Source organism: Dreissena polymorpha, unplaced genomic scaffold (genome assembly GCF_020536995.1).
Source record: "Dreissena polymorpha isolate Duluth1 unplaced genomic scaffold, UMN_Dpol_1.0 chrUn038, whole genome shotgun sequence".
Lineage (NCBI taxonomy): Eukaryota > Metazoa > Mollusca > Bivalvia > Myida > Dreissenidae > Dreissena > Dreissena polymorpha.
In genome coordinates, this window is record NW_026273352.1 from 202,617 (window position 1) to 221,114 (window position 18,498).

Genomic DNA, 18,498 nt, shown 5'->3' on the forward strand with positions numbered 1-18,498 from the left:
TGTTTACATTATAGTTTATGTAGAGGAAATGTCAATGCCAAATACTTCGCGAGATACCCCGGTACTTTAGTTGAAATTCGCAACGAAACATTTAATGGAAATTAAATGATCTCAATGTTGTACCCGCTACGAAATGTTTATTTTCAAATAAATCAGGGACTTATACAAACAAAAAAATGTTTGTATAGGTCCCTGAATAAATACATCCATGCGCGCTTTTTATCTGGACAAAGAAATTCATTTATTAAATGTTGAATTTTGTAACCTAAAATAGCTGTGCACAACGCGTGCAAACCGTGGCAGGTGATTTACGCATGTTGCAATTGAACGGTCCTGATTGGGAGCTTATTACATCATATCTTTAAATAGAACCATATGCCGAATTCATTTGACACTTGAGAAAATTTCAAACGTTTGTGTTTATGACTCTTATCGTCTATATTACCCAACCATAATTTGGTTTAAAAAATATAAATTGTGCATATATGGGATTATTGATTAACAGTCGATTAATCCAATTACTAATTGACAATGCAAACTAATTTGCAGGTGTTTACCGCGTTCACACCGTTGTTATTAATATTCATTTTCGGTTTCGTTACCGTTTTAAAGAATCCGCTATTGTTTTGATTTATTTAATGTTCGGCGTCCTTCGATATTTAACGACATCAAAAACGTTGTCGCTTTTACTCATTGTTGCGGTTAACAAAGAATTCCAAACTGCGAAATGATGTTGCATCATGTGCGCCAACTATCCAATCCGCTTTCATTGAATTATTAGCAGACGACAAATGTTGATTCTGATTGGATGATTAAAATACACTGTTACTGTTTACGACATTACCGCAAGTGATCGGTGACTGGTTAGTTAATTGATTGCACTTTGTTATCGGATTATAAGCAATAAATAGTGTAGAAACACATTGTCAGCGTGTTTATTCTACGTATGTCTGTCAATAAAAAGGGCTACCGCTCTTTATAGATTTATAGTAGCCCGGCGGGCGTCAGCTGGAAAATTTCAGTAGCCCGATGAATAATTTCGGTAGACCCCGGGCTCCGGGCAAAGTATTTGTCGGACACTGCCGTGACAGTGTCTTCCCCCGGGATCCTAGTGAGCTCCGCGCCGGTTAGGTGTGTTCCTGGATCCAGATGCGTCCCATGGGCGCTGTATCGGTGGTTGAGGCTGCGATGAGCCAAGCTGTTGGGCCGTTTCCGACTGGCGGTTTGGGGAATCCCTGCGAGGTGTGTGTTGGGCCGTTTCCGATTGGCGGTTTGGGGGATCCCTGCGGGGTGCGTGTTGGGTCGTTTCCGAATGGCAGTTTAGGTGGTCCCTGCTAGGTCCGTGTTGACGAGGATTCCTCCTCCGGGAAGGCGATGGCGATTGTTGCTTTCGCGGAGTCCTGCGCTCAAGCACAGGGGAAGCATCGCGCTAGCTACGCTCCTGCGATACAGCCTTGATCGAGTCTTTAGAATGGGCACGAGGAGCCTGTGACATGGCTGGCTGTGTGTGGGATCTGTTTACATTTCTAGCTGGAGCATACTGTGTGTTTGTGAAACAATTGTTGCGCTTTGTAACACGGCTGCCTTGCATGATCGTAGCCCAGTTGGAAAGGCATCAGCGACAACGCGACCATCTTGAATGATTTTGGCTTGATATATTATGCTGGTCTTGCTTTTTGGATATTCTTGGCGTAGGCGCTTGAACTGTGGCCATAATTGCTTGCGGGCACCAACAATCTCGCGTGGATAATCTCTATGATTTATGTGAAAAAGTGTTCCACGGAGCTTGTTAGCATTCGAGAGGATGTGCTCAGTATCACGGAAATCCAGACAGTATATAATGATTGGTCTTGTGGAGCCGTGCCGGAATTTCCCCAGCCTGTGTATTCGGGGGATAGGAGGACAGGGGTCGATCTCAAGCTTCTCTCTCAAGAAAGTTGATATTTTATGGAGACAATTTTCATCCCTGTCCTCTGGGATACCACTTATTAGAAGGTTATTTCGGCGACACCTAGCATCTAGATCTATTTACTTGTACTCTAGCAGCTTAATTTGCCGATCATGGTCAGACATTGTTGTTTCCATAGTGTTTACTTTATTTTGTAAGTTCAGACAACTGTCAACTTTATGAGATATGCCTTTCATTTCCTGGAACAGCATAGACAGCTTAGCATCAAGTGAGAGACTCTCGTAGTCCGACAATGCTTGAGACCGTTCGTACTCACTGTTACTGCTGCCCGTGTTTACCCGAGCACGTCATTTTGGCTGAAAGTCTCATTTTCCAACACATTTAAATCGTTTCTGGTCAGAAATTGTGATCGAGCGTCCGAGTTTTGATGTTCCGTGTTTGTGAAATGCTTGAACTTACACGTGTACCCATTAACATACCATTATTAAATGTTTATAACATTGTTTTCGTTGTTTTTGCTATTTTTTTACTCTGCTAGAAAAAAAGACCGGAAGTCTCTGATGGAACCAATTGTCATGATCTCTAATATCTCTTTACCTGTTACGTCTTAAATTGCTACAAATAACACTGATTTAAAACATGTATCGGAAAACTTGTAAAAGCTGTCAATGATTAAAAAGATCAATAGCCCATAAGCGAACCACAAGCTATTTTCACACCTGTATTGTAATCAATATGTTCAGTATTAATTTGTAATTTGTAATAATTGCGGAGAATGTATATCAGTCAGGTGTTGATCACACATCAGCATCTTTTAATTTCGTTTATTGTCTTTGATCCGGATCCGCTGCGTGGAGGCTGTATAATCTGCAACACTACTGACAAACACCATACACACAATTAGTAATAAAATTGTTAACAATTAGCGCTAATCATTACTATTCTATCTAAACGAAGTCAACGCAGTCAGTTAAGAACACTGTGTAATCTACACCCCTTTTGTGTCAAAACCGGATTTATCTTGATTATGAAACAGACGGAGTATGTATGCGTCGATTACGTTGGATTTTTGTGTCTCATGCCTTTGGTTACTCAGTCTTAATTTTATTCAAATATGGAACATTATTGTTCGGTAAGATCTTGAATTCGTCAATGGGTCGACTGACGATATACACGAAAATTAATACCTGACGATTAATAATGGTTTCACAGTATGTCTAAGAAAACGTGATACAAGATTATAATTATCGTGATGTACGTTTTTTGTTGGACAGCTTTGTATATAAGCGCTCTGGACATTATTGTACATTTTCCTTTATTATCATACCATGTAAATACATGCATTTTTGTTAAACATTACGTAAATAATATTGCTTATATAAATTTTGTCTACGCCTAACCGCATCACTTCTCAAAAAATACTCCACTTTTTCGACAATAAGAATGCTACACTTGATTATGTATTTATCTTTCAAAAATGCAGACTGGCCCACATATTGTTCAGTTATTTTATTAAAGAAAGCACTTTCTGTTAAATTGGGATAACGTATCGCTCAAACGCTGATAAATTCATCCGTTCATTTCACTGGAAAACATGACAAATCTAAATATATGCAGATTTAATGTCAAAGGTCTTAATTGCACAAATAAACATGAAAATGTTATAACTGATATAAAACCAAAATCGGTCAACATAGCACTGCTGCAAGATCATCATAATGATACCAAGCAATGCAAGATCATCATTATGATACCAAGCAATGCAAGATCATTATTATGATACCAAGCAATGCAAGATCATCATAATGATACCAAGCAATGCAAGATCATCATAATGATACCAAGCAATGCAAGATCATCATTATGATACCAAGCAATGCAAGATCATCATTATGATACCAAGGAATGCGATTCGGCTTGGGCTAAAGATTGGACTTGAGGTACGTTTTTAAATGGCCAAAGTACCAACCGTTTACGAGTAGGAATTTGTTGTAACATAAAAAGTGAAAAACGTACTATCCAACATTATCAAATTATAGTGGGAAGTCTTCACATTTAAATAATATTAGTTCACAATAACAACATGTATGCGCCAAATAATGACGACATCACGACAAAAGTTCTGGCTCGGATGGAATAACAACATAATTAAATAAACATGTTTGGACCGACATAAAACAGCTCTTAATAAATATGATAAATAATTCCTTTAAAACAGGAAATTTAACCGAACTTCAAACACAAAGTTTATTAATACTTTTGCTACAAAATGATAAACATATGCATTATATTAAAAATTGGAGGACAGTTTCTTTGTTAAATGTCTTACTATAAAATTGAGTAAATCTGTAGCTAATACAGTAAAACCTTGCCTTCAAAACTTATAAACATATGGTTTCATATGACTGACCTAGAGAACGTGATGCCATTCGTTCTGATCGGGCTACTTTACGTACCCACTGGACCTGATGTTGCAACTGCGGTCCTGTTGTTTCAATTATTTGCTGTCGGTCTTCGATCGTCTTTTACCCACATTTTTCCAGAGTGAGGCTCATATATTTCAATGAATGTTTGCATCTGTCCTTATCTTGATAATGACATGTGCACTGTGTAACTAGACAATAATTCGTTTGTAGGTTGTATTCGTCAGTTGTATTTTAGATGTATTTACAATTTGAGGGAAGGTGTCACGAATACATCGGTGACACATCTTGGTAATAAACATGTTACATAACATCGTTTAAATGGCACAGCTATATGTAGTTTTCACAGTTGAGCGAGTATTCTAAGACGGTACATATTGAGTTACCCAAGAAATTTATTTCCGTTGTAAAATAATTTAAAAGTGAAAAAACAGTGGTTCTGAACATTATAACAATAAAGTATATCTTTCACAAATCATGTTAGAACCAACATATTGTTTGTTCTGTATCAGTCATTGACAACTCATTGTGATTTGAATGCGTGACTAATAACCTCGGAATAAAACCATTTTGGTTGAATATAAGAGCTCAAAACAGTTGTTTAGTGACCAATAAATCAATAACAACTTCTTAAATCTTGCACGTGTATTAATTTTGAGCAAATGTCACATGCAAACTTGGCTAACAGTCTATGCTTATATTTAAGCGAATATATGTAAAGGAGAGCTAAATAATATTTAAAACATAAAAGCAAACTAGTGTATTTCGTGTTGATGTTATAAATTATAAAGTGTATCAATCTTTAAAAAAGAACGGTCAATATTTAAACGCAAAGAAAAAATTAAAACTGTACATAACAGTATTAAGTTTTATGGCCGTTAGTGTTTACATAATAGTATATAATACCATGTAAAGAACAACAATCTGAACTAAAAGAACAACTATTTTTAGATTGATTAATGCATATGCGTACATGTTAATAACGGACGACATTTTAGCTAGTAAGGACAATTCTAGAAACTGTCTGAAAAGTACATTCACCTCGTGTAAAGAAAGGAATACAATTGCATCTGGTTGAATGTATGTACACTTACAAAGAAAATGGGCAAGGAACAAACATATAAATCAGTTTACCGTGACATTGTGACCAGAGATAAAAAGGGCTTTTGAAAGTACTGATTGACCCAAACACCTCAACGCCGCGTGTAGCAACATGCAGAAAGTTGTAACAAATAAAAACTGGACGATTGGACGTGGTCAATTCTGACCTTAGGGGTATTAATTAACCAAAGGTCTTAGAGACCTATACTTCACTGCTGCAAAGCATTTACTTAAAAACTTGTTCTGTGTGAATTGATATAAAACTTTCATAATAAAAGTGTACTGTTAGAATAATGTTACATTCTAAGTTGAATAATAAAGAGGGCGGCATAGCTTAGGAAATTTTATGCGCACGACGACAGATATCGCGCGTGCACAGCTTCATATCATATGAACCAATTAAAAAAAAATTGACTTGAGACATTCGCCAGACATATATCGTTCTAAAGACAGATATTAGATCGACGGACATACGGATGAACGTAAAGACGGACAGACAGGTTTACTTATAGACTGACAGACGTCCAGTATCATTTCATAAAACTTGGTCAGAACTTCCTTTTTTGTCGGAGGTAATCAACAGAATAACAGTAATAATCAATCATACTTGAGCAGCTGTGTTTAAGAAAGTATTGTTCATGCATAAAATAAAAAAAAAGGAATACAATATAAGTTTCATGAACAGAATTATATACGAATCATTGACCTCGTACGCGTACTAAGACGGCTACTTATACACAATAAGTTACTATGAAATGTTGATATTTATAAACACAACACGTTGTGTGAGATCAGATAAAACAATTCAATACTAATTTATTGAATAATTCCAATGCACATAAAAGAACGTTTCACAATTATTGCGGATGACAAAACGATCATTTAATGGCCAAAGTAAAATATACGCAACGTTTTTGTCTATACAATATGTAATATGTCGATCAAAGTATGTAAGATGAACACGAAAGGTTACCTATATGTGGATACTGTGTTTTATATTTCTAAACATACTAAAAAAACATTGAAATGTGAACGTCCTCTAGGAAACGTTTCTCATTCGTAGTAAACACATGTACGTCATTTTGTGTGCGCATGTGAATGTTCAATATCACGCTAGTGAATACCAAGCGCGTTGGAAATATCGATTACGTATTTATGAACATCGATATCCTCGTAACACGGTGTAAGTTCATTCTAGTAAGTTAACTGCCAGGTAGTTCAAGCTGTACACTCAGTATGCAATCTAGTCATCATTATTCACGTATTACGATGTTAACACAATCTAGTCATCAATACCCATGCTGTGCGATGTTTATACAATCTAGTCATCAATATTGTTGTTTTTGTTTTTTATCGAGTGCACCGGGATTGTCTCCCATATGGCCATCGCCCCCAGAAAATTGAATAATTGGTTACGGGCGATATTGCAAGATACTGGAGACACCCCGTTCACGAGGTTACCCTGGGTCTTTTAGTGCCCGGTGTATAGCACCTAGTACACTGCACATCGGTTTAACGTCTCTTGCGAAAGACGAGTTAGTAGGTTAAGTGCAGCGGGGGATCGAACCAGCGATCTCTTGATTGTGAAGCCAGTGTGTTACCACTAGACCACGGATCCGCTACTGTCATCAATACTCATGCAGTACGATATTTATATAATCTAGTCATCAATATCCACGCAGTAAGGTGTATATACAATCTAGTCATCATTATCCACGTAGAGAGATGTTTATCCAATATAGTCATCAATGCCCACGTTGTGCGGTGTTTATATACAATGTAGTCATCAATATCAACGCAGTACGATGTTTATACAATCTAGTCATCAATATCCACGCAGTAAGGTGTATATACAATCTAGTCATCATTATCCACGTAGAACGATGTTTATACAAAATAGTCATCAATGCCCACGTTGTGCGGTGCTTATACAATGTAGTCATCAATATCAACGCAGTGCGGTGTTTGTACAATGTAGTCATCAATATCAACGCAGTACGGTGTGTATACAGTCTAGTCATTTATGTCAACGCAGTATGGTGTTTGTACAATATAGTCATCAATATCCAAGTTGTGCGATGTTTATACAAGGTAGTCACCAATGTTCACGGATTTTTCACCAGACAGTCGTACATGTCCGCGTACTGCAGTCAAAATGTCAACAAAGTATGCTAAGCCGTTTCCACGTAGAACTGTGTTAACACAATATTGTCAGCAATGCCCAAGCAGTACGGCTTTTATACCATATAGTAATCAATGGCAACGCAGCACGATCTTGATACTATCTGGTCATTAATGTCCACGTGGTATGGTGTTGACCAAATGCAGCCATCAATGACCACGCAGTAAGATCTTGATACTATCTGGTCATTTATGTCCGCGTGGTGTGGTGTTGACCAAATACAACCATCATTGACCACGCAGTACGATCTTGATACTGTCTGGTCATTTATGTCCACGTGGTATGGTGTTGACCAAAGACAGTCATCAATGACGACGTTGTACGATCTTGATACTATCTAGCCATTAATATCCACGTGGTATGGTGTTGACCAAATACAGCCATCAATGTCAACGCAGTACGATCTTGATACTATCTGGTCATTAATGTCCACGTAGACAATCACGAACATCCTAGAACAGCATTATATGGTTATACATATAGAGCTCGGTACCAATCAGTCGCAGGACCGGGATCCAGATAATACTTATCACGACGAGGACAATCAAGAACACCCTAGAACACACGTTCTGTAAAAGTACAATAAATAACAAATGATAATCGAAATGGGAAAACATGATTTTATGCATATGCGTCTAGTGTCGCCCATATAATCCTGTGCATTTTCTAATCTTTGACGACATTTTAACCGCAGGCATATAGCAATGTTTACCTAGATCGAGACTCAAATAAACAAATACGAGCGAAAATGTTTAAGTAATATATGCTACTGTTTGACATCAATTAGATTGATTCAAATGAATTAGAATTACGGTAATGTGTTTTCCGGAAATGTCTTTTATCTTATGAAAATAAACATTTTTTTTTAAAGAAGATAATAATATTCAATATATTTTTTTTTTAATTATTACTTCATCAAGTTTTTCAAAGCTGCACATACGATTCGATTTATAGTGGTTTAAGTGGCAATATGAAATAGTACGTTGCTCCGGACATTTAAATATAAGGTTCAAAAAATCGAATATTCGAATATATTCGAATATTGACAAACGAATATTCGAATATCATTTTCAGTATTCGTTCCCATCCCTAATAATAAGCCAATCGAAATGTATGTGTTCCAGCAACGGTCTATATGGATTTAATACACGCATATATCCAATCTTGCACTCAAATAAATAATGTAAGTCTGAAGCAAGGCACTATTTGGAGTATTCGGCGGAAAAGTCATACTGGTGAATTTTCTTACAAAGGTGCGCAACTTCTCCTATAACATAAAATTTCCGTTATACGCCGTAAATTTCCGTAGTCCTCCGTAGCATTTCGGAATGACTGTCAATAAACATCATTGTATCATGCATGATAGTATGTTGCTTTGTGCTTGGGTGAAACTCACATCTTACCATCGCGTTAATTTATTAAACGCATTAATATTTGATTTCATTATGCACTGCGCCTATTGCACAAGTCTCTCTGCACAAACCAACATACACATATGCAGCATGCAATTAACGAACAAGTATGTTGCATCTGTACACATGCATGATACCATTAAGCAGAATGTAAATAGACATTGGACATCAGGCAAGATGTAAGTGTCATCAAGCATGAAAAGGTGTCTACATACTTATTGAAAGTACCATCAAGAATCATGACACAGTCACAAAGAAGGATGTAATTTTTACCTAAATACCCTTCCATATTTGTCGGCACTGTGTGTTTGCTTAATTTCACTGAAGAACGTCTACTGGTAAATCTTACAAAAAAAGTGATAAATAAGACTGAGTAGCAATTTTTTCGGCGTTGCTGTTTAACGTCAAATTTGGCCTTTCAACGAACTTCTTAAAAGCCCATTGAATTTTAATGAAGAATTTTCCCGCTTGTAGGTCCGAATGAACTAAATCAAATTTTGCAATTGGCAATTTGATAGAAATCCCCATAAAACATTGCACATAGCTTTCTGAAATAAACAGGCCACATTGAACGCATTCACGATATCCAACAGCTCTCTTTGCAAAGACCTATCTAGTGTTTCTTGGCCGTGTAAGATCTATAATTAGAACATCGTCACCTAAACATCTACTAATAGAAGAGCATATTTTGGGGAAACAAATTCAATAAGAGTATAAAACGTCCACGATCAATAATGTGTAGTTTGTTAAAGATATCACGGCAGTAAAAACATAGCACTTTAAAGAGACCACAATCTGGTGCATTTGGTCAATTGTTGCGTCCGTGGCGGACAATACATTTTTAAAAAGAAAGCGTACAAAAAAGCAAACACAAAGTTCTTCGTAAGCTTGTTTTAATCTTAAAAACACATAATCGACAGTCATTCCAGTCAAATACAATACTAACAGTCAGCACTCTAGAGATCAAAACTGCGGATATAAATATTTAATTCAGGGATATCAAGTGTATCAAGTTCGAATTCCGGAAAAAATAGCCGGTAGTCTGGGGCATTAGGTCCCTTACAGGGATAAAAGGTAAATCCCCGCCCGAGCCGTAGCTAATTGATTTATTGTAGTCTTTCTAGTTGCAATTTCTGGTGAGTACAATGCGGAATATTACGGATATTTGCAACATGTCGAAGATTTTCGGAAAGTAGCGAAGAGGTTTTCGTCAGTTAATATTCATGTCCGTGCCGGCCGCTAACTTATCAGAATCAATAAAAAAGAACCGGGAAAAATCGGTACCGATCGCAAATTTCCGGAATTCCGATAAAGCTTCAACATAATTTATCCTCAAATGATCGCGTACTCGAACGAATCTGTCCCTACGCCTCCAACTCCCTTTAAATCTCATCGGACGTACATTGATCTCAAAATCTATCCTTGACGACTCAAATCATATTTCCTGAATAGTTTGGCCTATTGACGTCCCTGTATTTATAACAATGGTCTTTTGGATAAACACCGCTAAGTTGTTGCAATATAATAACCGTTTAAAATAGTTACCGGTTTTCATTTAATAAAATGATTAAGTCATATTCGAGATTTCAGCGATTGCCAATATTTTGCTTTTGTTTCTCATAAGCATATGGTGCTTGGTATCTGCTATTGACTCCTATGTAGATTGCAAATATTACATAACCCTTACAGCGGCCGAGCGCAGATATCTGCATTTGGCCGCTAAAAAGAAAAATCTTTGCACATTAATTTAATTCAAATCTCATTATCATAATCAAAATCATCATCATCGTCGTCGTCGTCACTACTACCACCACCACCATCATCATCATCATCATCATCATCATCATCATCTTCTTCTTCTTCTTCTTCTTCTTCTTCTTCTTCTTCTTCCTCCTCCTCCTCCTCATCATCATTAACAACAACAGCAACACCAACTTAACATCATCATCAAACAACAATAAACATTGGTAGCATACAATGTGCTTCATCAACCATACATCATTATATGCGTTAAAACACCATAATAGAACAGCATGAATGAAGCTGTCTATTACTCTTTTATATTTCCTATACCAATTTTTTTTTTTCGTTAATTGAAGGACTAGTTGAAATCTTCAATAAAAGCCCTCCCACCCCCCCCCCCAAAATAAAAAAAAATAAACATAATAATAATAACCCTAGCAAACAACAATAAACATAGGTTAGTTAGTATACACTGTGCTTTAGCAACCATGCATAATGAATGTTTATGACTTCGGACCGTTGTGATCAAATTTAAAAAAGCAAGATGGTATGTATGCGGCACACAACACATAGATAATTATAGTTTTATACCTTAAACGTAGTTCATCAAAATAAAGATAAGTTATTATCTATGTAATACTTAAATTAGGTTTATAACGTATGCATATTTGTCTAAAACTTGTGAAATGTGATTCGTAAGCCGACGACAACATTATCATTCGGACCCTTCTCCCCACCTAACAATCGAGATTAAACACCTGTGGAGATCCCGATCTTATCAATGAATAAACCGGTTCAATGATGTCAAGTCAAATAAAACATACTATTACTATCCAAATAAATATCTATCAAAAAATGTAAAATGATATACATACTTAACTAAAAATAAACTAAAACGATTAGCAAGAAAAATATATAAAGAAGAAGCAGGCAAAGAAGACAAATTAATTGTAACATATGTTTTCTCAGTCTCCCACTGTTGAACAATATAAATAGTATTTATCGCCACCCCAAAAGGGATCTTTATCACACGTTTGGCTCAACTAATATATAATTGTGACAGGACAAACTGTCAACAAATACCTTGTTAATGTTTTATACATAACTCCAATCAAAGGTCAACTTCCAAGGAAACTGCGATATGTTAAAACTGTTGATTATGACAAAATGTTCTTTAGTACAAATCAGTACAATAGCGTCTGTTATGTGGCCTATACTAATCCAGTTAAATAAAACTTTAATCGCAGAAAAGTTTAGATTCTTTATACCTTTAAAGGGGCCTTTTCACAGATTTTGGCTTTTTTTTTACTTATTCATTAAATGCTTTATATTGATAAATGTAAACATTGGATCATAAAAGCTCCAGTAAAAAATCAAGAAAAAAAATAAAAAAAAGGAAATGTACATTGCCCGGAGCAGGGTTCGAACCAGTGACCCCTGGGGTCCTGGCAGAGTCCTGTAGTATAAACGCTTAAGCCTACTGAGCTATTCCGCCGAGTACACATTCTCGACGTATTTTATACCTTATAAAAGCAATCTTCGTAGTTTCACAAAATTTAACGACAAAAACAGAACTCTCCAAATTATTCAATCGTTTCGCGTTGCAACGCTTTATAATTTTTAGGTTTTAAAATCGTCAAAAGATGCATATAATGGCTATATTAGAGCATGGTTAATGTTCAGTATTACTGTTTCCTCACACATATCATAACTAAATCGAAAACTTACGAATCTGAAACAACTTTTTTCAATTTTGTCAATTTACCAAAGCGTGAAAAGATCCCTTTAAGAAAATATATATAACAGTTCTTTCCTGTTTTAACAAAATGATACATTTAAAAATAAATTATGAAGCATCGCTAGCAATATTAGAAAGAGAAGTAGAAGGAGAATTATAATCAATAGTAGCAGTAGCAGCAGCAGCAGCAGTAGCAGCAGCAGCAGTAGCAGTAGCAGAATCAGTAGCAGTAGCAGTAGCACTAGCAGTAGCAGTAGCAGTAGCAGTATCAGTAGCCGTATCAGTAGCAGTAACAGTAGCAGCAGCAACAGCAGCAGAAGCAGCAGCAGCAGCAGTAGCAGTAGCACTATCAGAAGCAACAGCAGCAGCGGCAGTGGCAGCGGCAGTGGCAGTAGCAGTGGCAGTAGCAGTGGCAGTAGCAGTGGCAGTAGCAGTGGCAGTAGCAGTGGCAGTAGCAGTGGCAGTAGCAGTGGCAGTAGCAGTGGCAGTAGCAGTGGCAGTAGCAGTGGCAGTAGCAGTAGCACTATCAGTAGCAGCAGCAGCAGCAGCACTGGCAGCGGCAGTGGCAGCGGCAGTGGCAGTGGCAGTGGCAGTGGCAGTGGCAGCGGCAGTGGCAGCGGCAGTGGCAGCGGCAGTGGCAGTGGCAGCGGCAGCGGCAGCAGTAGCAGTAGCAGTAGCAGTAAGAGTAGCCGAAGCAGTAGCAGTAGCGGCTTTTTGCTGTTTTGTTTTAGAAGTGTTTGTCGTAAAAGAAGAACGCAAGGACGACAAATTAATTGTAACATGTGTTATCTTAGTCTCCGTTGTAGTAGTATTTGTTGTATCTACACAGCCACCTGAGAGACATGTTTTTATAAGAGATTTAATTGTGGACCAATACATCGTGTATTAATATCAGTGTACCCACTGGGACACCACATGGGGCGAGGATTAACAGATAAACTATGCCTTCAATTAATTATGCGCCTAGAGGCAAACAATACTATAACTTACTGATAATTTTAGGATTGGGATGTGTTTGTATCTTATTTGAAATTAGCTAGCTTAATTCAAAAACTAATTATAGCCTCAATATTATCACAAGAACATCATCACATATTCATTGTGCAATATATAATCATATCACCATCACAATATGCCAGAGCGTTAGTATTTATTGTGCATACATATCCTACAGCAACATTTACAAAACTTATTACAAACCAACCGCTCAAGCTTTAATTAAGATTGATTTCAATTTATATTATGACATACATTAAAGATCACTGTCAATTAATTAAAAAATATCTTGATGCTTCGTACTCAGCGATTTAAATAAAGAAACGTTGCGTACACAATAATTGGGGTTAATAAAAAAAGTCTGCAATTAAAATAATCAAATTTAAATAATACTAGATTTAGTTTCACATTGTCGCTCAAAAAATGTATCAGTTATATCAGTTACTAGGGAATCGATTTGTTTAATCTCCGCAATCCAATAATAATTATGGTGTTTGTATGACAAATTAATAGCTATTCGTCATTGAATGTATGATACTCATAAAAATATTGAAACAATAACCACAACAACAACAACATATGTGATTATGTATATATCTTCTTCAGATACTCTGTGTCATACTTTCAAAATTATCCTCATAAGATTCATAATAATAAAATAAACACTATTGCAATCTTAGTAAAAACCAACTTAGCCGTTATGCTAATGATTTTATGTTCAGTATGCGTGTACATTTCAATATTATATAACAACAAGTGTTCACAAATACCTATGTTTAATAAATATTAAAAACATGAGAACGAAGGTATTTCATTTTAATAGACTAGTTTTACCGTGTGTGTACATTCATATAAAATCTTTTGAAAATCACACTTGAGATAATGTCTTTAGGTTTTGCTATTTCTAATCGATTTAAACACCATAAAACCACCGTATTTTCTCTTACATTCTAAATTTTCTTACATTTCCTTTTTAAGCCAAAATATTTATGTTTTCATGATTCTAAATTTTCGGACATACGGATTTTCGTACAGTCAGTTAAACAGCGCTATTTTATCAGATTTTGACCCTGTTTTTGCTTATCTGATGACCCTTCGGTCATGCATTTTTACAACCGGATTAAAGTAATAAAACAGAATCATGCCTAAGGGCAATCGACCATTACATTTGCGTACTTGGGTAAGTTACCTTGTAAACCTCTAATAAGCAATGGTTCCTTCCAACAGCGTTTGAAATGATATCGTATTAAGAAAGCCAAACGTTTATTGTTTTTACTTTTTATATATTATTTCAGTTGATTGCAAAGCTGTTAAGTTGCATTTTTAAAGTAAAGAACGAAGGGAACAACACAATAAAAGTATGTACACTGATGTATTATTTCTACTTCAATTAAATAATTGACAAACAAGCATAACACACTTGTCTCTAAATATTTTTCGTATTTAAATTTTCCAACACGAAAAACAATATCTTTAAGTGAACGGAAACTTATAATTATTACGGCATATAGTAAAAGCAGAGTTGTCTGAACCATAAGTAAAATAAAAAATAAAAAATGACACAGCTTATTTTTCCCTCAAGTGTTAATGATAATATGGATAAACAATTAAAAATACATAAAGTCAATTGTGTTGATTACTCGTTATTGAAATATTGCAATGCCAATTATAAGACATCTGATTAAAAACAAAATGTATGGTGGAATACCTAATCTGGAAATACAAACTAATGATACTATTAATGCAACAACAACAATCACATCTTTTCAAGCGCATTCAGAAAACTGCTACAGCTTTGTATTAACAAACATAAATATGTTTGTGCTTATAGATTTAGATAAACTTCAAATCTTTAAGCGTGCTATGAATTGAATATAATTTATATTTAAAAGTTTTGCTACTCTGTTGATAACTAGCAACAGCAAAAAGGAAGATACCATTTTTTATCATCTAATTTTATTTATATTTCATTGTTTATTTGTTTATGATCACAAGGATTGTTTGGATAACAGAGTGTGTCTAGATATACCGGTACCCTTAAAAATATTTTTATGAATTGCAATTAAGCGTAGAAATTAAACAGGCCCTAATACAGACACCATTTTTATCGGAATGTGATTATAGTTTCAATAGCAACTCGTAACGCTTTTTGGATTGAATGTGTAATGACTACTTTTAGCGACAAATTGACTTGGTCAAATACTGCATCTTAAACGGATAAATAAAATTGAAACCATTTATTTTCAATATTATCAACATTATTATTTAGTTATTAATACATTAAGCAGCAAACTCTATTAATCAAAAAGATTTGATATAACATCCGAATTCACTGCAAAAATGAGCTGAGCGATAGGTTTTACGGTTGTTGAAATTGTTCATGATGAGAATGACGATGACGACGATGATGACGATGACGACGACGAGGAGGAGAACAACGACGATAACAATGACGATGATGATGATGATGATGACACTGATGATGATGATCACGACGATGACGACCATAACGATGTTGTTGGTGATAGTGACGATAATGCTGCTGCTGTTGCTGATGACGATGCTGCTGCTGATGATGCGGTGGAGGCGGAGGAGCAGGACGACGACGATGATGATGATGATGATGATGATGATGATGATGATGATGATGATGATGATGATGATGATGATGATGATGACGATGATGATGATGATGATGATGATGATGATGATGATGATGATGACGATGATGATGACGATGATGATGACGATGATGATGATGATGATGATGATGATGATGATGATGATGATGATGATGATGATGATGATGATGATGATGATGATGATGATGATGATGATGATGATGATGATGATGATGATGATGATGATGATGATGATGATGATAATGATGAGATGATGATTATGTTGATGATGATGATCATGATAACGTTGATAACGATGATGTTGATGAAAATAACGATACTGTAAGTAGTAAATTAACTCATTAATTGTTATTATAATACACAAGCACATGCTAATGGATCTGTATCCGCAAGGCGGTCAAATGAAAACTCACTTGGTATAAATATGAAAAATTGAATCAAAATATCATAATGCGGAGTGTTAAAATGTGTTCAAATCTAGCGAAATTGTTGCAGTACTTTTCTACCGAAACCAATGCTTAGCCCAGTTATTTTAAAAATAATTTCAAAATACCACGATACACGTCAATTGGCTAACAAATACATTTGTAAGTTTAACCTCACTCAAAAACAGTATTTATTGAAGACAGGGCGTCAACAATGTCCGAGTTTCTTCAACGTAGCTTAAGTACCTAAAGTACCTTTCCGTTTGATTTATCGCAGGATCCTGGGTCCGCACCCACAGTCTTTTAAAGTGTCTGCATTAAAAAAGATAATAATTGTTGTTTGTAATAATCTTTGACAGCTCATAAAAACATGTAAATCCTCAATTCGTAGAGTTTCAGTATGATTTCATTTATTTAAAAAATAAAGACGGTTAACATATTTTATACACACATATATTAGTAGCTATACGCCATATAACATAGGACATAATGTATATTATAAATCAAAGCGCTGAAGGCACTTTAGTTGTTCGCTGTTGTCGTCCTTGATTAGCTTGTTCGCATTGCATATGCTTATCATTGTGCACAGGCTAATCTTATTTGACGTGCATTAAGCCTCGTTTTCCATGAAAGCAGCCAATATGTGCATATTTTAATGATAAACACTAGACTGGCCAATGGCGTTTACAAGCTGGTATATACATTCACTGCTAGAGCAGAATCATTTGTCGTCTGCTGCAGACAGGCAGTGGTAATCGTTCCTAGCAGAGTGAGTTGTGGTTCTTGCCGTACTTAAGTCTTCTAAGCACCTACTGATTTGCATTTATTACCCATTCTCTTGAAACGCCGACTAATAAAGTGCGATAAACCGCCTTTAAGCACTTGGCACATTAACAAATAAGAACATTCCACACCTAACCGAGAACCGACGTCTTTAATCGCGAAACTATTACCAGAAATTGAATACCGCCAGAAACAACAATGAGCTCACTTCATTAAATATAAATACACTATATTCATTGCGTCCTAAGCAATCAAACATATCAACCGAAAAGACCAGCGAATACAGTATTATATATGACATCGATCTTATATATCGCCTCAGACATGCGAGAGCGCCACGATGAGTGAAGAGTGTGTGTATGAGAGTTTGTTTACAGGTCCTACTGGCCTCTTCACGAGATTTGTGTAGCCCGACCTGAATGATGAATGAATTGAAATGAATGTAGTAACAGTTATATGAACACGATATATCCGTACCAATATCCATGTGAGCATATACTAATAATAATTAATTTTTTAATCGCCATAAGCTTGAAAATAAACGTAAATAGATACAACAAAGACCAATTCGGAGACTTCAAAAATTTTTAATTACCTCCCCTGCAATAGAAAATATATATGGAGACTCGCATTCTATGGAATATCAAAATCTCAATATATCTTTCTCCGAAATTTTTTTCTGGTAAAAATCATCTTAAATTTAGCTGTATATTCGTATGTAATTTATTAAACAAGAGTTATAAAAAGGCATTGCAAAAAATATCGCGTTTTACTTGAATAAGTTACCTCCCTTAAGCCTATCGGAATATCAAAAATACGTATATAAACAAAACGCGTTCCTTGCATAAGTGATAATAAAGCGCGTGCCCGTGCCACTCGTCCTCCAAATACTTACTAAATATAGTACAACGTATCTACAATCATTGCGACTAACTCATACCTCAGTAAATAAGTAACCAGGATAAATATACGTTTAGGTAATTAAGATATAAAACATACATATAAAAATTTACATGTTCCCTGTCTGCCGAACCCGATCCATGGACTATAGCCACAAGAGGTTTCTATGTACCTATGTAGCCGGATTGCGCCCTCAGAGCGCCCAACACCGACACAGATCACGCTACTCTCCGGTCAAACACAA

At 35.9% G+C, this 18,498-nt stretch overlaps 1 protein-coding gene across 1 annotated transcript in view; it reads right to left on the reverse strand.

Moving 5' to 3' along the window:
* Positions 1-7,505: 7,505 nt before the first annotated feature.
* LOC127863797 (sodium/myo-inositol cotransporter 2-like) overlaps positions 7,506-18,498 on the reverse strand; it is a 37,575-nt gene continuing 26,582 nt past the window's right edge. The window contains exon 16 of the mRNA XM_052403456.1: positions 7,506-8,067. Coding sequence (XP_052259416.1) covers positions 7,953-8,067 — 115 coding nt within the window. The 3' untranslated portion in view covers positions 7,506-7,952. The remainder of the gene's footprint in view (positions 8,068-18,498) is intronic.